The sequence below is a fragment of the Thamnophis elegans genome, chromosome 17 (genome assembly GCF_009769535.1).
Source record: "Thamnophis elegans isolate rThaEle1 chromosome 17, rThaEle1.pri, whole genome shotgun sequence".
Lineage (NCBI taxonomy): Eukaryota > Metazoa > Chordata > Lepidosauria > Squamata > Colubridae > Thamnophis > Thamnophis elegans.
The window spans coordinates 7,537,147-7,562,715 of NC_045557.1; the positions used below are offsets into that span (position 1 = coordinate 7,537,147).

Genomic DNA, 25,569 nt, shown 5'->3' on the forward strand with positions numbered 1-25,569 from the left:
AGCCAAACAAGGTGGCAGCAACTCATCAACCTCTCGGAGTCCTATCTATTAATAATCAGGGATGAACTGGTGCTATTTTCTCCACAAATCCACTCAACGTTCAACCAACCCCGAAGGACCTCTGGATGTCAAGCTCTCCGCAACTCTCCTTAATGGAAAGCAAGATTTCCCCCAAGTGTCTTTTAATGAGACATATTGAATAGGATAAGGCTACGGAAATTCTCAGCAGCTGGCTTGGCTTTCACTTTAGAATCCAATTTATCTCCCAGGTTGCAAAGACAGAAACTTTTCTTCCAGTCTTCTCCTCATTTGTGTACTCATTTTACCTTTGTGTTCACCATCAAGGAGCCTGTTGTGATGGGGTGTTGAGAAAGAGTTCACACCTAACCAGCTGGAGTTACAGATGAAGAGAACAGATACTTACCACTTCATCCAGCAACCACAAGTGAGTCTTTGCATTTGGTCTTTGCACAGGTGTGATGGCCACAGAACCTGATTGAAAGGGAGGGAGAACTGATGGGCAACTTGTGAATTTCTCCCTGGACTCTGAATTGTTTCATTACACCAGGCCTTACTGGATTTCAGGAAGAAGAGCAAATGGCACTGGAAACAGAAAACCGAATACCTAACACTGAACACCAAAAACAGAAAACCGATAACAGATAAGGGATAAAAGATAATGGAAAACGGAAAACAAAAAGTGGAAAACCAAACACCGAACCTTGAACATAGAAAACCGAACGCCGAATGCTGAACACCGAAAGCAGAAAACCAAAAATCGAAAAAAAGGAAAATGGAAAACCTAACACCGGACACCTAACGCCGGAAGCGGAAAACTGAAACCGGAAAACCGAACACCAAAAACCTAACACCGAAAAAGGAAAACCAACAGAAAATTGAAAACCGAACACTGAAAATTCTCCAGTTCCAATGTTCAAAAGATGAAAACGGAAGACAGAAAATGGAATGCCGAAAGCAGAAATAAAAAAACCTGGAAAATGGAAAACCTAACACCTAACGCCGAAAGTAGAAAATGGAAAACAGAAAACCGAACACCAAAAACCTAACACCTAACACCAAAAATGGAAAACCAATGGAAAACTGAATACCGAACGCCGAAAATGGATAACGGAAAATGGATAACGGAAAACTCTGTATTCTCTTGCATACCCTTTCACAAAAGAATGGGGAAGAAAGGTTAGGTTAGGAAGAAATATCCTTAGGTAAGAAAGATCTGGATCCACAGGTACAATTCGAGAGTACCTGTGAGCAGGTGGATTCCCAAAAGGGAGGGGTTGCAGTCCAGAGGAGAAAGAGGCAACAACTCTGATCAGTGACATGCGGTGAGGTTTATGGCTGGTGAGGCAAAAAGAAAGACATAGCGCGCTCCCCGGTGCTTGAAAGCGGGCAAAAGACGCCCTGCCACTATGTCCAACATTGAGGCGTCCTGCCTCTATGTCAGACATAGCACCGGGGAGCGTGCCCGCTTTCAAGAAAGCGGGCAAAAGACGCCCTGCTGCTGTGTCCGACATAGAGGCGTCCCGCCTCTATGGCGGACACAGCGCTGGGGCGTCCAAAAGCCCTGCCGCTATGTCCGAAATAAAAAAAGTGCCAGCCCGCCAGCAGAGGCGGATAAAACACACACACACACACACACACACATTACTTACAGTAATACAATTACTTACAAATTACATTAATTTTGAATTCCTCCCCCTCCCTCCGACCCACATACCTTTTCCAGCTGTTTCACAGAGGATTTCAACTCTGCTCTTGCCTGCCATGGTGAAAATGTAAAAATATAAAAGGAAAAAGGCAAGAGCTGCTGAGGTCAGGCTGGGTTAGCTGCTGCCAGAGTGGATGACTCTGCTTAACTGTTTAAAAAAGCCTCGACAGGCTTTTAAACTGTTTAAAACCCGCCCTCTACAGGAGGAGGCGAGAGAACCACGTGCCTCATCTACATAAGGAATTTTTTGGCTTTTAACCCTTGCTTAACTCTGCTCGAGTGATCATAAAGACAGACTAAATGAGGCACGTGGTTCTCCCACCTCCTCCTGTAGAGGACACTTTTTTAGAGGCTTTTTTAAACAGTTAAGCACTAAGCAGAGTCATCCACCGTGACTCTGGCAGCAACTACCTCAGCCTTGTTCCTTTTACATTTTTTTTTCTTTTCATGATGACAGTGGTGAGGCCCTGCCTCCCCTGACTGCACGTCACTGGCCCTGATATCCCGTGTGAGAGAAAGAGGGTGAAGACAGGCCCTCCTCAATAGTTCCCAGAGTATATCACAGAGAGTAATGGATGGAAGCCTTGAAGAAGATCTAAATTTGAAATAAGGAGGAATTTCCTCATGGGCAAGAACTATTTAACAATGGAAACAAAGCTTCTTCAGAGTTAAAGAAGCTTCTTGGATGAGAAGCAAAAGAAAAACAAGGAAATCCAGTTGCTATACAAGTCAAATTTGACGGGCCTGGAATGGCCCGAGAATTCCTGCACTGGGCAAGGGTTGGACTAGAAGACCTCCAAGGTCCCTTTCTAACCCCATGATTTTTTTTTGATAAATAAAACTGGAGACCAGAAGTAGAACTTTCCTTTTAATCCGCTGTCCTTTTTCAATGATCCGTGTCTAATTAGGAAGGGAGTGCTGTTGTGCTCCCTGGATACAGCGAAAATTATCCTCACGACCTCTAGTTACAAAGATCATTATGATAATTATCGTTGCGATGATTGGTGCAGCAATTCTTCACCGTGTATTAGCTGTTAGGCTCTTCTCTTTCTCTGCTCCCATCTTGGCTACGTGGAGATCTTTGATGGCTTATATCCTTGGCATTAGGACGGTGGCAGTCGTGGGATTCAGCTGGTTCACACCTATTTGGGAGAGCCGGTTGTTAACTTTCTAAGCAGTTCGGAGAACCGGTTGTTGGAAGAAATCTCCTTTTGGTTTTTTTCCACTGTATAGGGCTAAGAGCCGAGATGGCGCAGTGGTTAGGGTGCAGTACTGCAGGCCACTTCAGCTGGCTGCTATCTGCAGTTCAGCGGTTCTAATTTCACCGGCTCAAGGTTGACTCAGCCTTCCATCCTTCCGAGGTGGGTAAAATGAGGACCCAGACTGTGGGGGCGATATGCTGACTCTGTAAACCGCTTAGAGAGGGCTGAAAGCCCTACGAAGCGGTATATAAGTCTAACTGCTATTGCTAATCCTGTAAGGGAGGCAGGAAGGAAACATTCTGGCGTTGTTTCTAACCTAATCCTATTTGCCCTGCTTACAGAAACTGCCTCTTCAGTTAACCCTTGTTACATTGTAACACATACCAGTAGGTGAAGCACCAGAGGTAGGTTGCTCCCGGTTTGGGCGAACCAGTAGTGGCAACAGCAGGAGGCTACGCCCACCTGCCCGGATGCTTCTGCGAACCGCCGGGATTTGCAACCCACCTCTGCAAAGCGCCCATCGACGTGAGTGACATTGAGTCAGCCGCGCCCACCCAGTCCCTTGACCACTGAGCCTTGCCTAATCAGCTGGTCATTAGGGCACAGAGCCGGTTGTTAAATTATTTGAGTCCTACCACTGGACGGAGGGGCTGTGGTTGTTCAGTTTAGGGTTCAACAAGCTCTCCGTGCATGCCCAGAGGTCCTGTTGAGGTAACCAGAACTTGGACTGAAGTTCAGCTGCCAGCACGCTGTCTCTGCAGGGATCAAATCAAACGCCTCCCCCCCCCCCACCAATGCCAAATTGAGCCATCCTTTGCCAACCCAGCTCAAATGCCAACTTTACAGATGTAAGCCTCAGGGCTCCGTGATGACTCTTGACAGCTGAAAGCGTCTGAAGAAGGTCATAAATCTTTGATAAGGACCTCTCCCCCCTCCCTCCGTGCTGAAGAGAGAATTTTGTGGGTGTGAATTTTGGAGGGTCCAGGCTGCCAGAAATGGATGTGGGAGATGGACTAGCTGGCCAGCCCACACAGTCCTTGATTGTCTTGCTTGCCTGCAGAAGGGCCCATAAGCCAAGTATTTCCCCCCTCGTATTATTTCTTTCAGTTTGATGGGAGGGGAAAAAATTATCTTCTTCCTTGCAGCCATGGATGAGATTCTCCTTGGTTTGAGGTGAAGTGGTTGAAGTGGTGTATGTGTGTGTGTGTGTGCGTGGGAGAGAGAGAGGGGGGGGGAAGAAAGAAAGAAAGAACAAACATGAAAGATATACACAGTGAGAATTTACAAGTTCTATATAAGAGAAAGAAGGAAAGAAGGATGGAGGCAAGAGGGAGAAGGATCAGGCAGGAAGGAAGGAAAAAAGAAAGAAGGAAGGAAGGAAAGAAAAAAGAAGGTAAATAAGTAAGAAAGAGAGAAAGAAAGAAGGGAAAGAAAAGGGTGAGGGAGAAGGATTAGCTAGGAAGGAGGGAAGGAAAAAAGAAAGAAAGAAAGAAAGAACAAACATGAAAGATATGCAAAGTGAGAATTAAGGAGTTCTATATAAGAGAAAGAAGGAAAGAAGGATGGAGGGAGGAGGGAGAAGGATCAGGCAGGAAGGAAGGAAAAAAGAAAGAAGGAAGGAAGGAAAGAAAAAAGAAGGTAAATAAGTAAGAAAGAGAGAAAGAAAGAAGGGAAAGAAAAGGGGGAGGGAGAAGGATTAGCTAGGAAGGAGGGAAGGAAAAAGAAAGAAAAAAGAAAGAAAGAACAAACATGAAAGATAGACAAAGTGAGAATTTAGGAGTTCTATATAAGAGAAAGAAGGAAAGAAGGAAGGAAGGAGGAGAGAGAAGGATCAGGCAGGCAGGAATTGAATTGAATTGAATTTTATTATTTGTATGCCGCCCTTCTCCGGGAGGACTCAGGGTGGTAAACAACTCAAAAGGGGAAAAGGGGAACATAGAACAGAATACAGATAATTAAAATAAGCAAGAATCACGCAACCACACAAGTCGAGAGGGGAGGGGAACTCATCAACCCCAGGCCTGCCAGCAAAGCCAGGTTTTGACAGCTTTTCGGAAGGCCTGGAGAGAGGTGAGGGTCCGAATCCCTGCGGGGAGTTCGTTCCAGAGGCCCGGAGCTGTCACAGAGAAGGCCCTCCCCCGGGTAGTAGCCAGGTGGCATTGGCTAGTAGACGGAACCTGGAGGAGGCCAACCCTGTGTGATCTAATGGATCTTTGGGAGGTAATTGGCAGCAGGCCAGGGAAGGAAAAAGGAAAGAAGGAAGGAAAGGAAGGAAGAAAAAAGAAGGTAAATAAGTAAGAAAGAGAAAGAAAGAAAAAAGGGAAAGAGAAAAAGTGGAGGGAGAAGGATTAGCTAGGAAGGAAGGAAGGAGGAAGGAGGGAAGGAAGGAAAAAAGAAAGAAAAAAGAAAGAAAGAAATTTAAAAAAAGGTAAAATTTTCTTCCCACAACCACCTCTCCAGAGCTCCATAGCCTGCATGGCTTCTCCTCACCCTGTCATTCAATCTTCAGGGAGGCCTGCAGAAAACAACCTCCAGAAAGAACCAGGAAAAGCCACCTGACAGTGGCCCGAGAATGAGGTAGCAAAACGGAAGCCTCTTTTGCAGGGGGAGCAATTAAGAAAAAGAGGGAAAAGCACAACCAGCAACCTTCAGGACTTAACAGAGCTCCTCGTTTTAGGAGAACCCAACAGGTGCCTCCCTATGGCCATCTCAGGCTGCCACTCCCCTGTTCCTTCTTCTCCTCTTCCTCCGCCCGCACGTATCTGTAGCATAATTCTGTTGTTTCCATGCCAGCTGGGTAAAGTGAATTTGTAAATCAGCTTTTATTGGCACAGTAGTTAGACATGCACTTAGAAATGGAGAGCATTTCCAGCTAAGATTATATAGCATTGATTTATCTTCTTTAAAGGGGGAGGAAAAAAAAACTCCCATAGGCAAGCTGCTCTTTGATGCTTCAAAGCAGAGGAAATCCTCTACAATGGGAGGGAAAAAAAACAACCTTTGTTAAAATGATCAATTATTTTCTTCCTTCCCTGGTCCCTCCAGATCACTAACTGATAGAGGCGGGGATGAAACTCAGATTTTAACATATTTAGGACAGGATTTTCACTCTATCCCAGAGTGAACGTGACGGACGGATATTTTTTGGTACCTACTCAGGCCTCTGGAACTCTCTGCCACACGAGGCAAATAGAAATTGAACACTAAAGGAGATTTGGGGGTGAAGAATGTTTTCATTCTTGTTGTTGTGGCCCACCAGCAGCCAACAGAATCAGACAGTGAGGAGGGTTGGGGAGGAACCTGAGCCAGTCCTGGAGTCTGGGGAAGGCTCTGAGGAGGGCTCTGTGTCGGAGGCAGAGAGGGGGCCAGGGCTGTATGCCAGTTATCAGCTGCCTTCAGAGTCAGACATCAGTGAGGCAGAAGAACAGCTGGAGCCTCTTCCCAGTGTGCGCATGCGCAGAGTTGCCAGACGAAGGGAACGGCTAAAGAACAGGTGTCGACTTGGAGGGAAGGCCACAGGTGGACGGTGAATGGAAATAAAAGAGGAGCAAAAGGGGAGTGGAGTTTGCAGGAGACCATTCATTCGCTTCATTGGTTCGTGACTCTCCGAGACTCCTGGCCAAGTTGTGCAGAGATGGGCCTGGCAGCTCTCCAAGCCAGATAAGGTCTGTGACCGTAAATCCTCCCTTGAAAGACTTTGCTGGAGGTGAATGAGCGGAATTCACAGTCAATGGATAAAAGGGGCTTTTGTCGGGACAAGGAGTTGGCTTCATGCCCTCGGGATGCCTCGGTCAGAACATTTTTCTTCTCTTATCTGTATCCGATTTTTGAAAAAAACATCTGTTGGCTATTTTGCCCAAAGATCTTATTTTCAACAAACACCCAAACAATGCTAATCCTTAGCTGAAAACCATAATGACAATACACGTAGTGGTCCTTGATTTACGATCACAATTGGGCCCAAAATTCTTGTTGCTGAGTGAGATAGTTGTTCAGTGAATTTTGCTCCACTTTATGACTTTCCTTGCCACAGTTGTTAAGTGAATCACTGCAGGTTAAGTTAGTAAAATGGTCGTTAAGTGAATCTGGCTTTCCCACTCAGAAGGTCACATGAGGGGGATCACATGACACACACACACACAGACAGACAGACACACACACACCAGGACAATGCAGCCGTCATAAATACATGCCAGTTGCCAAGCGTCTTAATTTTGATCAAGTGACCATGGGGAATGCTGCAGTTGTCATAAGTGTGAAAAACTGGTCGTAAGTCACTTTCTTCACTGTCATCGTAACTTTGCTCACTAAATGAATTGTTGTAAATCAAGGACTACCTGTTTTATGATTTGATTGCTTATGAGTAACCTATGAGTATCACTGCTGTATCTTATGATTATTGATGAATGTATTCTATATTATTTTTCTTTATGTACCCTGAGAGCATCTGCCCCAAAGACAAATTCCTTGTGTGTCCAATCACACTTGGACAATAAAGAATTCTATTATACTCTACTCTACTCTACTCTACTCTACTCTACTCTACTCTACTCTACTCTACTCTACTCTACTCTACTCTACTCTACTCTATTTTAGTCCAGTCTAATCTAGTCTATATTCAGAATTCACTTCACTTCACTTCACGCCTAGTCTAGTCTAGTCTATTTTAGTCTAGTCTATATTCAGAATTCACTTATTCTATTCTATTCTATTCTATTCTACTCTACTCTACTTTATTTTAGTCTAGTCTAGTCTAGTCTATATTCAGAATTCACTTATTCTATTCTATTCTACTCTACTCTACTCTACTCTACTCTACTCTACTCTACTCTACTCTACTCTACTCTATTCTATTTTAGTCCAGTCTTATCTAGTCTATATTCAGAATTCACTTCTATTCACTTCACTTCACTTCAATTCTATTCTATTCTATTCTATTCTAGTCCAGTCCAGTCTAGTCTATGTTCAGAATTCTATTCTATTCTACTCTACTCTACTCTACTCTACTCTACTCTACTCTACTCTACTCTACTCTACTCTACTCTATTTTAGTCCAGTCTTATCTAGTCTATATTCAGAATTCACTTCTATTCACTTCTATTCACTTCTATTCACTTCACTTCACTTCAATTCTATTCTATTCTATTCTAGTCCAGTCCAGTCCAGTCCAGTCTAGTCTATGTTCAGAATTCTATTCTATTCTATTCTATTCTATTCTATTCTACTCTACTCTATTTTAGTCTAGTCTAGTCTATATTCAGAATTCATGTCTTCTATTCTATTCTATTCTATTCTATTCTATTCTATTCTATTCTATTCTATTCCATTCTATTCTATTCCATTCCATTCCATTCCGTGAAATCTCCTTGAAGGAAGGAGGGGAAGTAACAGTAGCCTTTTCCCAGGTGTCTTTCAGACAGGTGGCAATCCTGCTCTTGTATAGACCGGGGTCACCAATTCCCAAATCAGCGGCTGAGGCTGTGCTTTAAAAAAAAAAAAAAAAAACCCACAGATTTCCGATAAGGATTTATCTCCTTATTGTGTGGAAATTGCTGATGGTGTACAATATAAATAAAAGTAATTTAATTTGTTTTCGGCGCTGCAAAAGGGCTAACGAGGCTGAGCTAATTTGGGGAGTGGGGGGAGGATGGATATTGATATTTTCCCCCACCTCCCTAGCCAGTTAGCAATTTCTGGTTGGAGTCCAACTGGGAAAGATGTTTCCAAAGAGACAAGGATGTGCAGGGAAGAATGTTGTGTCACTAGGGCAGCAAAACCTTCGAAGTCACACAATGTTTTATGTTATGTTATGCTGTGGTGCAAGGAAAAAAAAAATACAGGTAGTTCTTGACTTACGGCAACAACTGAGCCCAAAGTTTCTGTGGTTAAATCAGCTTTGCTTCATGTTGCGGCCTTTCTCACCATGGTTGTTAAGTGAATCACCATTAGTCATGTGGTTATTAAGTGAATCTGGCTTCCCCGTGGACTTTGCTTGTCAGAAGGTCTCAAAAGGGGATTACGTGAGCCCGGGACACTGCAACCGTCGTAAGTATGAGTCGGTTGCCAAGCATCTGAATTTTGATCAGGTGACCATGGGGATGCTGCAGCGGTTGTAAGTGTGAAAATAACACATTGCTAACTGAGCAACTGAGTGATTCACTTAACAGCTGTGGCAAGCCAGATTCACTTAATAATCATGTGACTAATGGCGTCGGGGTTCTGACGGGTGCCCTAATTAAATCATGAGCCTTGAGCCAAGCTTCAAAAGAAACTATTTATTTATTAGGAGCTCCATGAAGCCAACTCTGACCCCACATAATTTATGGCCCCAATCATGACCCTGTTTTCCCCCCTCCCTCCAGGGTGTGTGCCATCAATCACATTCACCAAGCAATTTCGAGGGTTATAGAGATCACTCCCCTCCAGCCACTGTGGGTAACTCTGGGAGATGGCCTTGAGAGAGATGAGTCTGGAATGTGCTTCTGTTTTTGGCTGCTGTGCTGCTCCTTCTGTTTCCCATCCCCCTTGCCTATGGCAACTCACGAGCAGGCCAAGGATGCTTTGCGAGTTGACAAAAGGTTGTAAAAAGGGGCAGCACACACTTAACAAACATTTCCCTTAGCCACAGAAATATTGGCTTCCATTGTGGTCGTAAGTCGAGGTTTACCTGCACACACCCGTCTAGATGATCTCCAATTTTATTTTGCCGCGAAACGCAGCTTTCCTTTGTCATCCATTAAAAGCTGTCAACAAATAAACTGAAAAGGCTGAAAGGGAACCAATTAATAAATAAATGTGTGGTTTGCCTTATATCTCAGCTCAAAGGCTGCACTTCTCTCCTCTCGTTGTATTTCTTGAGTGCTGAACATTTTGTGTTTTGTTCTGAAAGGAAAACATTTGAAAAACAGCAAGTGTTCTTTCTTTCTTTTTCATTCCTGAATGAAATCTGATTACAAAATGCCTGAGCTATATTTTTTAAGGCTTCGCTTCTAACCTTAGATGAACAAAAGAAAGAGGAAAACGGATGGGAGGGAATAAAAATCCCTCTTCCTCTATCTTCAATTTTTTTTCGTTCTACCTACAACTTTATTAAATTCAGAAAAGACTTAAAAAAAAAACACGAACCAGCAAAAAGGATTAAAAGTCCAAGAAAGAAAGAAGACTGAAACGCAGAAAGAAAACAGGGACGGAAAAAGTAAAATAGAAAATAGAGGGGGAAAAAAAAAAAGAATGACTTCGCACTTTTCGCGGGTACCGATATCGATAAAAAATGCATCAGATTCCTACTCTAAAATTAATAATAGTCCGCATTATTCCTATAATCCAATTTCATTCTAATCATCCAATCCCTAAATCATACGTATTTCTATCTGGAAAGCACTCTGGGGCAAGAAACGGAAAAGAAATGAAATTTTGATTTTTAGCTTCGTTTTTCCATTACCGAGAACTTGTTCTGCCGCTCCCTCTCCCCTCCCTCCCTCTCTCTCTCTCCCTCCCTGTGTGTGTGTGTGTGTGTGTGTGTGTGTGTGATTCAGCCACTTTTGCCTTCTCCTGATAGTAGCTGTTTCTCCTTATCCATTGTTTATATACTCTCTTCCAGATACAGGATGTTTTACAAAATTAACTAAGACAGACCTTTAGTAAATGCATACCATTTTAAAAACGGAGATAGCAAAGAGAGGAAGGTGTGTGTGTGTGTGTGTGTGTGTTGCTGACAGCATTTGTGTGTGTGTTTGTGTTTGTGTGGTGGAAGAAATAACCCAAGGGAGAAACTGACAGACGGGGAAAGGAAAGGAAAGGAGTCCAGAATCAAGAATTCGCTTGTTATTGCAGTTGGAAGAAGTGGCTGGAGGCTTATCGTGGTGAACCCACTAAGATTGTTGACCTGGTTAAAACCTTACACACAGTCTTCGATTTATGACCATTGTATTTAGTGACCAGCATGTATTTATGACAGTTGCGGCATCATGGGGGTCACGTGATCATCATTGGTGACTTTCCCAGCTGGTTTTAACATGCAAAGTCAACTTGGGAAACCAAATTAGCAATTGCAACAGCACATAGACTTATATACTGCTTTCCAGCCCTCTCTAAGCAGTTTACAGAATCAGCTTCTTGCCTCCCAACAATCTGGGTCCTCATTTGACCCACCTCGGAAAGGCTGAGTCAACCTTGAGCCAGTTAGGATTGAACTGCTGGCAGTGGGCAAAGTTATACTTGCAATACTGCATTCTGACCACTGGGAGGGAAGGAGGGTGAGAAGGAAGGAAGGGCAATAGCACGTAGACTTATATACCGCTTTGCCGTGCTTTACGGCCCTCTCTAGGAGGTTTATAGAGTCAGCATATTTCCCCCCAACAATCTGGGTCAACAACTGCATGACTGGCTTAACAACTACAGTGATTCACTTAACAACCGAGGCAAGAAAGCTCATAAAAGGGGGCAAAACCCGCTTAGCAGTTGTCTCACTTAGCAAGAGAAATTTTGGGCTCAACTGTGGTCGTAACTCGAGGACTACCTGATATTACCCTCCATAACCACAGCCAGGGAGCAAAAAATTAAAAAAAATTAAAATCATTCCAAAAAGAACTAAGCAAAATCTTGGCTTGAGCTATTTTGAATTTCAGTCTCATTCTTGTTTATGGTTTATTCCCCCCCCCCTCCTTGTTCTTTTTCCAGCATCAACAATCTCCCCCCCACCACCACCACCCCAGTTTTAACAAATTGTTCTGGGGATAATTACAGATGGGGGGGGGAAGCTATTTTTAGCTTCCCAGGCATTTTCTAAAGGGGAACATGTGTGTCTTTGATATAAATATAGATATTGGTTAATTATCCAAGAGTGGGAAGTTACAACAGGAAGTACATCGATGGGCTGAATAATAGCTGATGGGGATATCCCTCCCCCCTCCACACACAAACACACACACACACACACACACACACTTTTGACTGGGATGGCAGCTGTTGCTCTGGTTGCAATTGGAGCAGGTTCCAAGCCAGCCTGCAGCTTTTCCAAAAGAGCTACACTATAAAAAAGAGATTGAACTCTGGAAAGAGTGCAGAGAAGAGCAACCAGGATGATGAGGGGACTGGAGGCTAAAACATACGATGAACAGTTGCAGGAACTGGGCATGGCTAATCTAGGGAAGGGAAGGACCAGGGGAGACAGGGGAGCATCTTCCAATATTTGAGGGGCTGCCACAGAGAGGAGGAAGAGGGTCAAGCTATTCTCCAAAGCATCTGAAGGCCAGAGAAGGAATAATGGATGGAAACTGACCAAGGAGAGATTCAACCTGGAAATAAGGAGGAATTTCCTGACAGTGAGAACAATCAACCCATGGAACAGAAGTTGCCTTCAGAAGTTGTGGGAACTTCATCACTGGAAGCTTTCAAGAAGAGACTGGACTGCCTTAAAATATGACTTTTAAAATTCTTATCCACCTTTTTGTTATATAGCAAATAAGCTGACCTACAAGGTATCTTCCAACTATTCTATTCCATTCTATTCCATTCCATTCCCATTCCCATTCCCATTCCCATTCCATTCCATTCTTATTCTTATGAATAGAATAGAATAGAATAGGAATAACTAGACTAGACTAGATTAGATGACTAGACTAGACTAGTCTAGGAATAGGAATTGGGAGAGAAGGGAAGAGAAAGAGGAATAGGAAGAGGAAGAGGAGAGGAGAAGAGAAAAGAAGGAAAGAGGAATAGGAAGCGGAAGAGAAGAGAAAGAGGAATAGGAATAAGAAGAGAAGAGAAAGAGGAATAGGAAGAGGAGAGGAGAAGAGAAGAGAAAAGAAGGGAAGAGGAAGAGGAAGAGGAAGAGAAGAGAAGAGAAAAGAAAAGAAAAGAAGGGAAGTGAAAGAGGAATAGGAATAGGAATAAGAAGAGAAGAGAAGAGAAGAGAAAGAGGAATAGGAATAGGAAGAGAAGAGAAATAGGAATAGGAATAGAAAGGAAGGGAAGAGGAATAGAATAGAATAGAATAGGTTTATCTGCTAAGTGTGATTAGACATACAAGAAATAGAGGGTTGGGAATGCAGGCCAATCATGAATGCCCATCAAGATGGCTCAAGCCTTCCAACAGTGACCTTCAAGAAACCTCCGAAGCTGCCAAGGGAGACCAGGGGCTTTGATGCACAGAGGACTTTTGCAGCTCCCAAGTGAGTCTGTGGTCATCTTTCCCACCAACCTCTCAATTAAACGAGGGGGGCTTCCCCCACCCCACCCCCAACAGAGACAGATGAAAATCTCCCAGGAAGAGTTTCAAAACAACCCAAAGCAGCTCTCACCCATCCCCAACAAATGGAGCAGGGACTGTGAGCCGAAGCCCAGAAGCCAGTCGCCTCCTCTTAAAAATGAAACAGCAAAACTGACCTTACAGGGGGAAACACCCAGTTAAATCAACCCAGGGCCCTGCCACTGTTGAATGCAGTTTGTTTATGCGGGGAGAGGCGGGATGGGGGGGGGGGTGACCGCCACGCCCCTCCAGCAAACGCCCGAAGTGAAATGTCAAAGAAATCCAGGCAATGATTTATAACGTCGACGGGATCCGGAGAAGTTTGACAGTCTCAGCTCTGAGCTTCTGGGCTCCCTGATTAATTTTGCAGCAAGCTCTTTCCACTTTGGCAGCATGACAACAACAGGCTGTAACAGCCAGACTGAAGCATCTCTCCCTCCCTCTCTCTCTTTCATTCTCCCTCCCTCCCTCTCTCTCTCTCTCATTCTCTCTCCCTCTCTCTTCCATTCTCTCTCTCACTCTCTCTCTCTCTCATTCTCTCTCCCTCTCTCTTTCATTCTCTCTCTCTTCCTCTTTCATTCTCTCTCTCTCTTTCATTCTCCCTCCCTCTCTCTTTCATTCTATATCTCTCTTTCATTCTCCCTCCCTCTCTCTTTCATTCTCTCTCTCTCTCTCAATATATAGTATCTCTTTCTCTCTATTTTCCTATTCCTATTCCACTCTCTATCTTCCTATCCCTCTCTATCCCTCTCCCCCTCTCTTTCTCTCCATCCATTTATCCATTTAACAATCCATCTATCCATCCACCTATACACCTACTGCATCCATCTACCTACCTACCACCTACCCATTCATCCATCCATCCATCCATCCACCCCCCCTCTCTCTGTCTGTCTGTCTCTCTCAATATATGGTATCTCTTTCTCTCTATTTTCCTATTCCTAGTCCTCTCTCTATCCTCTCCCTATCCCTCTCTATTCCTCTCCTTCTCTCTTTCTCTCCATCCATCCATCCATTAATCCATCAATCTATCCATCCACCTATCCACCTACTATATCCATCTATCCACCTATCCATCTATCCATTTCTGTGTGTGTGTGTGTGTGTGTTCTATCTGTCTGTCTGTCTGTCTCTCTTTCTCCTCTCTCTCTCTCTCTCAATATACGGTATCTCTTTCTCTCTATTTTCCTATTCCTATTCCTCTCTCTATCCTCTCTATCTCCGTGCCTCCCTCTCCCTCCCTCCCTCTTCCTCCCCCCCCTGTGTGTGTGTGTGTGTGTGTGTGTGTGTGTGTGTGTCTGAGTAGCATAGTGATGTGCAAGAAGTAAAGACATTGCTGTTTTCTTGGCAACCAATGGAAGGTTAGCCTCGCTTCCAAATGACCAACTAATCAGCGAACCTCCATCACCCTTGCTTGATATCAAGGACACACTCAAGAAAAGCAGAAACATCAAAGGGCTTGGAAAGGGTGATGAGTGGGATGGAGCACAGGGAGAAGTACGTAGTCCAGCTCCCTAAGGATCTTTCATTTTAAATTCAGGAGTGAATTGCTAGTCCCTATGATTCTATCATTAGGTGTGGGGGTGAAAACCAGGATGGTGTTTGTAAAAAGTCAGACTTTCCTCTTTCCTTTCATCTCCCTTTCTCCCTCCCTTCCTTTCCCGTTATCTCTTTGCTTCCTTCAATCCCTCCCTGTTCTTTCTTTCTTCCTTCATCTCCTCCCTTTCCTTCCTTCTTTCCTTTCCCTTTATCTCCTTCCTTCCATCCCCTGTTCTTCCCTCCCTCCTTCCTTCCTTTCCCTTTGTCTCCTTCCTCCCTTTCCCTTAATCTCCTTCCTTCCCTCCTCTGTTCTTCCTCCCTCCCTTTCCCTTTATCTCCTTCCTTCCCTCCCCATTCTTCTCTTCTTCCTTCCTTCCCCTTTGTCTCCTTCCCTCCCCCCTCCTTCCTTCCTTCCTTCCCCTTTGTCTCTTTCCTTCCTTTCCCTTTATCTCCTTCCTTTCATTCTTCCTCTGTTCTTCCTTCCCTCCTTCCTCCCTTTCCATTTATCTCCTTCCTTCCCTCCCCATTCTTCCTTCCTTCTCTTCTTCCTTCCTTTCCCTTTATCTCCTTCCTACCTTCCCTCCCCCTTCCTTCCTTCCTTCCTTCCTTATCTACCTACCTACCTACATTTTTAAATGTACCCTTGGGTTATAGTTACTTATCCCTGCTATTTTCAAAGCCCAGAGCTCTTCTTGGAAGAAAAATGGAATGAGGCCCCGGCACGTCTCCCTGAAGCAGCAAAATTCCCATTTATTTACTTTGAATTAAAATAATCTTAAAATTCAAATTGGGTGAAGCAGAAAGCTGGTCTGGTGCCAAGCCATGCCTGCTGCTGTACCTCCTTTTGGCTGAAATAATCTCAACATTTATCTTTTATCTTTTCCCGAACTTCTTTCCATGGGAGTCTCAGCTAACGCGACAGAGAGAAAACAGGGATAGAAAACTGTATTTTGTTTTCAAATGCATTTTTTTAAAAAAAAAGGCATTTAAATATCTGCTTAAATATGGATGCCTTTGTGGTTTTTAATCTTTTTTTTTTTATAAAAAAGTGGAGATTAATCTTATTTACTGATCAATGGTATGTGTGTATTAGCGAATAACAAACGTTCTGGGAATGACAAACAATTAAACTGTTAGGACATAAATCAATAGGCAGCTAAGTAAATACACGACTTGGAAATGAATGCCAGCCGTAAAGAAGGATAACAGGAAGCAAACAAGATTATAAACCCTTTGCAAATAAGGTGGGAATGAGATGCTATTAGGGGTGAAAACATGGGAAAATGAACCTGAACAAACAAAAAAGATCATTAATCCTAATGGAATGCTGCCAAAGAGAGCTTTGCACATTGCATCATGAGCCTGTGGAACTCCCTTCCACAGGATACCCAGGTAGCTTTTCAAAAGAAGAGTGCGGCATCCAGGATGCTGAATGGCATTTGATTTCGGGTTTCACGCTATACAGGGAGTCCTCGACTTACAACAGTTCATTTGGTGACCATTCAAAGTTGAGTAAATTCGGCAGTTCCAAGAAGACTCCACACCCCATTTTGCACCACTCAGGTGAGCCTCCTGAGGACAGAGATAAACCTCCAAGTGGCCTCAGTGACTCTCTAAAAAGGAGGCAAATGACCAGCTGTCTGCAAGGAGGATCAATCCTTCTATTCCTCTCCATTCAGACAGAGCTGAAGAAGCTTCTTTGATGAGAAGTGAAACATCTTCAAAAGAAAAGAAAGAAGGAAGTCCAGTTGCCTCCTGAAAAAAAGCACCTTTGGGGCAACCATGACCTGGATTATGGAGAATCTCTACAGACTTTTAGCTATATAATTTGGAGTGGACCCTTGGAACCGTGTGGGAGTAGGAACGGATTCCCAGAGGAAAATAATTGCAGACTACAGAAACCATTTGCATCACTCAGGTGACCCTGAGGACACAGACAAACCTCCAAGTGGCCTCAACGACCCTCTAAAAAGGATGCAAATGACCAGCTGTCTGCAAGGAGGATCAATCCTTCCCTTCCCCACCATCCAGTCAGAGCAGAAGAAGCTCCTTGGAGGAGAAGCGAAAGGTCTTTAAAGAAGACACAAATAAACCTCCAAGTGGCCTCAATGACCCTCTAAAAAGGATGCAAATGACCAGCTTTCTGCAAGGAGGATCAATCCTTCCCTTCCCCACCATCCAGTCAGAACTGAAGAAGCTCCTTGGAGGAGAAGCGAAAGGTCTTTAAAGAAGACACAAATAAACCTCCAAGTGGCCTCAATGACCCTCTAAAAAGGATGCAAATGACCAGCTTTCTGCAAGGAGGATCAATCCTTCCCTTCCCCACCATCCAGTCAGAACTGAAGAAGCTCCTTGGAGGAGAAGCGAAAGGTCTTTAAAGAAGACACAAATAAACCTCCAAGTGGCTTCAACGACCCTCTAAAAAGGATGCAAATGACCAGCTGCCTGCAAGGAGGATCAATCCTTCCCTTCCCCACCATCCAGTCAGAGCAGAAGAAGCTTCTTGGATGAGAAGCGAAACCTCTTCAAAGGAAAAACCAGAAAGTCCAGCCATCTTTTTAAAAGGGGATACTCGGTGCATTTATTTATTTTTTTTAAAAATATATAGATGGCTGGGAAACACAACACGAGACTCTCTCCCTTACCACCACATCTGTTTAAAATAGGATCCTGGGCGAAAGCTGGTCATTTCTGCCCCATCCCTCGTGCACCTTTCCCCAATCCCCTTATCTAGTGGCGCCAGGGCTGCAAAAATTTAAAAACTTCAGAAACAATTGGGGAGGACAAAAGAAAAAAAACATCCTTCACCAATTACTCCCGGGCGTATAGATTTGAGGGAGGTGCATTCAGGGCTGGCAGAAAGATATCAAAGTTATAAATCAGGCCGAAGATTGGGTTCCTGAGTGTTTGAGCCACACTCTTTATGTCCCTTTTATTAGTCCAATTATGCTTCTTTAATAGCAGCCGGCATTTGTGCCATAAGGGGCAGCCAGGCAGGGATGATTTAAATCCAGAAGGTGGGTTAGAAAATGCCTCCCGGGGACAGACGGTCTGGGCTTGACACAGAACAGGAATCCCCCCCACCCCCACCCCCAACATTGTTCGGGGCCGTGATGAAGCATCTTCGGCATCGTGACCGCTGCTCAGCGTTCAAATAAGGCCAGGAGGCGCGTAGAGGCAGAGGACAAAACCGAAGCGTGGATGAACAGGAAGGAAAAAGGACGCACAAGATGGTCTGTTCTTTGCCCTTTCATCATTGCTCCTGTTTCCGCCCTTTTCCAAAATGCCAATAAGTGTGCAACGGTTTGCAGGAGGCCCACTCATTATTGCAGGGAGGGACGGGGGGGGGGATACTAATTCTGCACCCCCTTTTTAGGGGAATGAAAAAGCACCAGGAAGAGGTAGGGATTGGATTTGCATAACCCACTCCACCAGGGGTCCCCAACCTTTCGGACCTCAGGGACCACTAAATTCATCATTTGAAATCCCGCAGGCCATTAATACGATCTGCCTAATGACTGGCTGCGTGGGCGTGGCTAGGTGGCCATTTGACTAGGTGGGCGTGGCCAACTCGATGTCACTCACAGTGAAGGGCGCCTCGCCCACGTCTACTCGCCCCTCCCCTCCCAGTCACTCCTTGCCTGCCCGCCCGGGCTCCTTAGGGCCCCAACAGGAAGCAGTTACTGGAGCAAAGCAGTCCCCAGGAGAAAGAGTTGGCAAAAGAGCTCAGTTCAAATTGGATCTGGCTGAGAAGGAGGCTCAGCAGAGTGCACCTCACTGAGGACTAGGAGCATAGGCTTTCCAAGCAGAGGGAAGACCTGCGGGAGTGCAAGGCCAGATGCTCGGCGGACTGAGATAGTCAGCCAGTTCCAGGCCGTGATGCAGCCCCACTGGAACGAGGCCCTCCGGCTCTTCACCACCAGCGAAGCTTCCCTCCAGCCTTCGCCCAAAGCCCCCCACCAGGAGGCTGAAGCAGACCCCAAGTGGGAATTTCTTCCCCCTCCTGACCCACACTAAAAGACCCCGGAGGGGGATACTCCCTGTGGCAACACAACCATTCATTGCACGTATCTGTCCCAGGGACCAGAGTTTGAGGACCCCTGATTGAGTGCAATATAAAAAATGCAAATAATTTTTCTGCGGACCACCCAAAATTTCTCCCGGACCACCAGTTGGTGACTGCTGCACTAGACTGAAATGGGGTTGGGTGGTTTGCGAATCTGAAGGCGCAAGTGTCTTTGCAGACAGAGTGAATGGGGCTGCTCCCTTCCTCTTTATTACTTGTGGGTTTTGTGGGGTTTTGACCCTTCCTCTCTCCTCCAGGAGATCAAAGCAACATTGATAGCAACCCATTCTCCAATGCCGCCCCCAGAACTGGTTCTCTCACCGCCACTGAGCTGCCGCCATTTTGGTTTTTAGTAACCGTGCACGCGCACTTCGCTGTAAATTGTTCTTGTTCTGAGCACGCGTCTGGCATGCGGGAGTTGCAAACCTGTAGTAAAACTGGCAGCAACCCACCCCCTCCCCCAGTCCCCTAATTATTGCTCTTCTTTGCACTCTTTCTATAGTCTCCACATTTTTTTTACATCGTGGAGAATGAAACTGGATGCCGTATTCCAAGTGTGGCCTTACCAAGTGGTGTTAGGTGGCGCAGTGGTTAGAATGCAGCACTGCAGGCTACTTCAGCTGACTGCTAGCTGCAGTTCCGCAGTTCAAATCTCACCAGCTCAAGGTTGACTCAACCTTCCGTCCTTCTGAGGTGGGTAAAATGAGGAGCCGGATTGTTGTGGGCAAGAGGCTGACTCTGTAAACCACTTAGAGAGGGCTGTAAAAGCACTATGAAGCGGTATATAAATCTAAGGGCTATTGCTAGTCGTTCCTTCCCTCCTTCCCTCCCTCCTTCCTTCCTTCCTTCTCAGTGATTAATATCGCAGGCTAACTCTGCAACGTGCCAAAAGTTCAATCCTATCCGGCTCAAGGTTTACTCAGCCTTCCGAGGTGGGTCGAATGAGGACCCAGATTGTTGGGGGCAAGAGGCTGACTCTGTAAACCGCTTAGAGAGGGCTGTAAAGCAGCGTTGAAGCGGTATATAAGTCTAAGTGATATTGCTATTTTCTTCCTTCCTTCCTTCTCAGTGGTTAGAATGTAGTATTGCAGGCTAACTCTGCCCACTGTCAGCAGCTCGATCCTGACTGGCTCAAGGTTGACTCAAACTTCCGTCCTTCCGAGGTAGGTAAAATGAGGACCCAGAATGTTGGGGGCAAGAGGCTGACTGTGTAAACCACTTAGAGAGGGCTGTAAAAGCACTGTGAAGCATTATATAAATATAAATGCTATTGCTATTTTCCTTCCTTCCTTCCTTTCTTCCTCCTAAAGATTGACTCAACCTTCTGTCCTTCTGAAGTAGGTAAAATGAGGACCCAGATTGTTGGGGCAAGAGGCTGACTCTGTAAACCGCTTAGAGAGGGCTGTAAAAGCACTGTGAAGCAGTATATAAGTCTAAGGGCTATTGCTAAGCGCTATTAACAGAAGTGGTATTTCAAGGAAGCCTCTGTGTCTGGATTCTGAAGCTCCTTTCTCAAATTCCCCTCCTTTTCACCTTAGCAGAGATAAAACCATCCCTCTGCATCCTGTCCGTCACCCCCCCCCCACACACACACTTTTCCCAGAATGGATAGAAGCGTTAACAGGCCATTACCAATGGCAGGGTCACCGCAAAATGTACCAATGCACAACCTATCCCTCCCTGGATGGGATTCCCAGCAGGTCAGTTTGACATCTCCAGATTTTAGAATTCAGGGGGGGATCAGAAAGGGTTGTGTCAACATTTCCGAAAGCAGCCCTCGATATCGGTGACACCTCTGCTCTCCGTGGGTGTTTGATTACCTCTTTACACCCACGCTAGGATGGATTAAAAGGCCTTCTAAAACTCCCTTTGCTGGCGATGGATGCTTCAAAGAGCAGGCCGTGACGGTGAGTGGCACCAGCGGTGAGGAAAAGGGGAGGTAAAGATGTGAGGCCTTTCCCTACTTCCCCAAAGACCCTGGGATCAAAACATTCATCTTTTTGTAAATCTCTCTGCTTCCCGATCCTCCCAATACTGTGCTTTTTCTTAGCCAGTGGCGGTGTAGGGGGAAATCTAAAAAGGCGACTGTAGTAAGTTGTATTGTAGTGGGATGAGGGAATGGCTTTGGGGGGGAGAGGGGAAGGCATGCTACTGCCAGGACAAAGCAATCCTGGATAAGAGAGGCCGGAGCCCCCAGTGGGTTGTCAGAGGAAGAAAGGGCCTGAGTGAACCGGTCAAGCAGTTAAAAATGGGGGCAAAAGTTTACACTTGCAAAATTGATGTCAGTCTGTCAAGTAAATTAGGTAGATAATACAACTTACTTCCCTACCACTTAATCCTTCCTTTCATCTCTCCCTCCTTTTTAATACTTCCTTCTTCCCTTCTTTTCTCCCTTACTTCCCTCTCTCCCTCCCTCTCTTAATCCTTCTTTGCTTCTCTCCTTCCCTCTCCTAATTTTTCCTTCCTTCCTCTCTTCCTTCTTTCTCTCCCTCCCTCTCTTAATTTTTCCTTCTTTCCTCTCTCCTTTCCTTTCCTCTGTCCTGCCCTCTCTTAATCCTTCTTTGCTTTCTTCCCACCATCTCTTAATTTTTCCTCCCTCTCTCCCTCCTCCATTCTTTCTCTCCCTCCCGCTCTTAACTCTTCTTTGCTTTCCTCCCTCTCTTAATTTATCCTTCTTTCCTCTCTCCCTTCCTTTCCTCTCTCCTGCCCTCTCTTAATCCTTCTTTGCTTTCCTCCCTCCATCTCTTAATTTTTCCTCCCTCTCTCCCTCCTCCATTCTTTCTCTCCCTCCCGCTCTTAACTCTTCTTTGCTTTCCTCCCTCCCTCTCTTAATATTTCCTTTTTTCCTCTCTCCCTTCCTTTCCTCTCTCCTGCCCTCCCTTAATCCTTCTTTGCTTTGCTCCCACCATCTCTTAATTTTTCCTCCCTCTCTCCCTCCTCCATTCTTTCTCTCCCTCCCGCTCTTAACTCTTCTTTGCTTTCCTCCCTCCCTCTCTTAATTTATCCTTCTTTCCTCTCTCCCTTCCTTTCCTCTCTCCTGCCCTCTCTTAATCCTTCTTTGCTTTCCTCCCTCCATCTCTTAATTTTTCCTTCCTTCCTCTCTTCCTTCTTTCTCTCCCTCCCTCTCTTAATTTTTCCTTCTTTCCTCTCTCCTTTCCTTTCCTCTGTCCTGCCCTCTCTTAATCCTTCTTTGCTTTCTTCCCACCATCTCTTAATTTTTCCTCCCTCCTCCCTTCTTTCTCTCCCTCCCTCTCTTAACCCTTCTTTGCTTTCCTCCCTCCCTCTCTTAATATTTCCTTTTTTCCTCTCTCCCTTCCTTTCCTCTCTCCTGCCCTCCCTTAATCCTTCTTTGCTTTGCTCCCACCATCTCTTAATTTTTCCTCCCTCCCTCCTCCCTTCTTTCTCTCCCTCCCTCTCTTAACCCTTCTTTGCTTTCCTCCCTCCCTCTCTTAATTTATCCTTCTTTCCTCTCTCCCTTCCTTTCCTCTCTCCTTCCCTCTCTTAATCCTTCTTTGCTTTCCTCCCTCCATCTCTTAATTTTTCCTTCCTCCCTCCCTCCTCCATTCTTTCTCTCTCTCCCGCTTTTAACCCTTCTTTGCTTTCCTCCCTCTCTTAATTTATCCTTCTTTCCTCTCTCCCTTCCTTTCCTCTCTCCTGCCCCCTCTTAATCCTTCTTTGCTTTCCTCCCTCCATCTCTTAATTTTTCCTTCCTCCCTCCTCCCTTCCCTCAAATTCTGCCCATCACTCCAATGACTAGCCAGCCAAGCAACTGAAAGAGAACAATAGCCGAGGATGCTGAGGCTCAATTTATTCCAGATGGCCACAAGCGAGTGGCCATTAATTTGTACTCAGAGGCTGGAGGGGGCCGAATAGAGATGTGTCCAACCCTCAGCAACAGGGACGGCTTGCAATGTATGACCCTTCACGCCAGTCTGGAGGAAAGAGGCCAGGATGGTGCAAATCCGAACTCAAAGAAATCAGCACCATAGACAGCACCACTTGAGATGAGGTTGTTTTGCAAGCTTCATTAAGAGGATTCCCATTCAGCCACTCGTCTTTCCCCCTTCACGTTTTTGGAATTCCACTTACAAGTTTAGAATAACAGAGTTGGAAGGGACCTTGGAGGTCTTTTAGTCCAACCCCCTGCTCAGGCAGGAGACCCTACACCACTTCCAACAAAAGGTTATCCAACATCTTCTTTAAAACTTCCAACATTGGAGCATTCACAACTTCTGGAGGGAAGTTGTTCGGCTGATTAATTGTCCGCACTGTCAGAAAATTTCTCCTAAATTCTGAATTGCTTCTCTCTTTGATTAGTTTCCACCCATTGCTTCTTGTCCTACCCTCAGGTGCTTTGGAGAATAGCTTGACTCCCTCTTCTTTGTGGCAACACCTCCGGAAGTTGTGGGAGCTTCATCACTGGAAAGTTTCAAGAAGAGACTGGACTGCCCTCTGTCAGAAATGGTGTAGGGTCTGTTTGGGCAAGCAGTTGGACTAGATGACCTCCAAGGTCCCTTCCAACTATTCTATTCTATTCTAGACTAGTCTATTCTATTCTAGTCTAGTCTATTTTCCATTCTATTAAGAATTCTCCTATTCTATTCTATTCTATTCTAGTCTAGTCTAGTCTAGTCTATTTTCTATTCCAGTGGTTCCCAAACTTGGCAACTTTAAGACTTGTGGACTTCAGTTGAAGTCCACAAGTCTTAAAGTTGCCAAGTTTGGGAACCACTGTTCTATTCTATTCAGAATTCTCCTATTCTATTCTATTCTATTCTATTCTATTCTAGTCTATTTTCTATTCTATTCAGAATTCTCCTATTCTAGTCTAGTCTAGTCTATTTTCTATTGTATTCAGAATTCTCCTATTCTATTCTATTCTAGTCTATTTTCCATTCTATTCAGAATTCTCCTATTCTATTCTATCCTATTCTATTCTATTCCTTATTCTATTCCATTTCATTCCATTCCAATTCCATTCCATCAAAATAAATACAATGGACCCTATGTGTGGAAACCCTTTGGATGATTTGGGGAGGACAGAAATTAGTATCCAGTTGCCTTTATTTTTGGAAGGAGGATGGAAATCCATTGGGGGTTGTGGCGGTGGGGTGAACAAGGTCAAATTGTTCTCCAGTGAGCAACGACTGACTTTCTAGTTCCAAAGAAAAGACTCTGAAACTATCTTTCCAATCTTTCTTCTTCTAAAGTTCCAGCTGAGCTGATTCACTTCCCAAACTTGCAGAGAGCTACAGAAACTCCCTGGCTATCTTTAAATCAGCAGTGGGAGTTATTCATGATTGGGTGTCCCCCTTGTGTGTGATTAAGGTAAAGGTTCCCCTTGCACATGCATGCTAGTCGTTCCCAACTCTAGGGGGCAGTGCTCATCTCTGTTTCGAAGCCGAAGAGCCAGCGCTGTCCGAAGACGTCTCCATGGTCATGTGGCCGGCATGACTCAACGTCGAAGGTGCACAGAACGCTGTTCCCTTCCCACCAAAGGTGGTCCCTATTTTTCTACTTGCATTTTTTACCTGCTTTTGAACTGCTAGGTTGGCAGAAGGTGGGACAAGTCACGGGAGCTCACTCCGTTACGCGGCACTAGGGAGTCGAACTGCCGAACTGCCGACCTTTCTGATCGACAAGCTCAGCGTCTTAGCCACTGAGCCACCGCATCCCTCTAATTCTTCACATTTTCATGGCTGTGCAGAAGTCATTCCTTATCTCAGCCAAGTGACCTCACAAGCAGGAGTAGAACCCCTATGTTGATAGTCAAGATGATGAAGGATCCGGAGGCTAAACCATATGATGAACAGTTGAGTCGGTTAGGTATGTCAAGACTAACGAAGGGAAGGGCGAGGGGTGATATGATAGCAGTCTTCCAAGACCTCAGGGCTGTCACAAGGAAAGGGGTGCCAATTTATTCTCCAAAGCACCTGAGGGCAGGACAAGAAGTAATGGATGGAAATTAATCAAGGAGAGAAGCAACCTCGAACTAAAGGAGAATTTCCTGACAGCAAGGACAATTTGTCAGTGGAACAACTTGCCTTCAGAAGTTGGCACTCCATCAATGGAGGTTTTTAAGAAGAGACTGGACTTGTCTGAAATGGTGCAGCGTCTCCTGCTTGTGAAGCGGGGGTTGGTCTAGAAGACCTCCAAGGTTCCTTCCGGCTCTCTTATCACTGGAGGCTTTCAAGAAGAGGCTGGACTTGTCTGAAATGGTACAGTTCAATCGTATTAATGCCCAATATGCAGTGTGGATTCCAGGCAGACGTACTGGAAGACGTACTGAAGAGCCGAGGTGGCGCAGTGGTTAAATGGAGCACTGCAGGCTACTTCAGCTGACTGCAGTTCTGCAGTTCGGCTGTTCAAATCTCACTGGCTCAGGGTTGACTCAGCCTTCCATCCTTCCGAGGTGGGTAAAATGAGGACCCGGATTGTTGTTGGGGGCAATATGCTGACTCTGTAAATCGCTTAGAGAGGGCTGAAAGCCCTATGAAGCGGTATATAAGTCTAACTGCTATTGCTATTGCTATTACTGTCTTCGAGAATTGGCCTGGCCAAGGTTTTGTGTACAATGTCACGGGAGAAAAAAGCTTCGCAAGATTTTCCTTGGAGACATTTCGCTTCTCACCCAAGAGGTTTCTTCCGCTCCTTCCAGATCCAGTTGCTTGGGGGGAAAAAAACACCTTTGCGATGCTTTCTCTGTGGCATCTGCAGGAAATTCAGGCTGCATGAAGTGAACTCAAGGAGCTGCCACATGGCCCCTTATCAAGCGAAGGGGAGGGAA

The 25,569-nt window shown here is 45.2% G+C and overlaps 1 protein-coding gene across 1 annotated transcript in view; it reads left to right on the forward strand.

Annotated features, from left to right (window-relative positions):
• Nucleotides 1–24,556: 24,556 nt before the first annotated feature.
• Nucleotides 24,557–25,569, forward strand: part of LOC116520148 (cell adhesion molecule 3-like) — a 134,900-nt gene continuing 133,887 nt past the window's right edge. Inside the window, 1 exon segment of the mRNA XM_032234299.1 lies at nucleotides 24,557–24,608. Coding sequence (XP_032090190.1) covers nucleotides 24,557–24,608 — 52 coding nt within the window.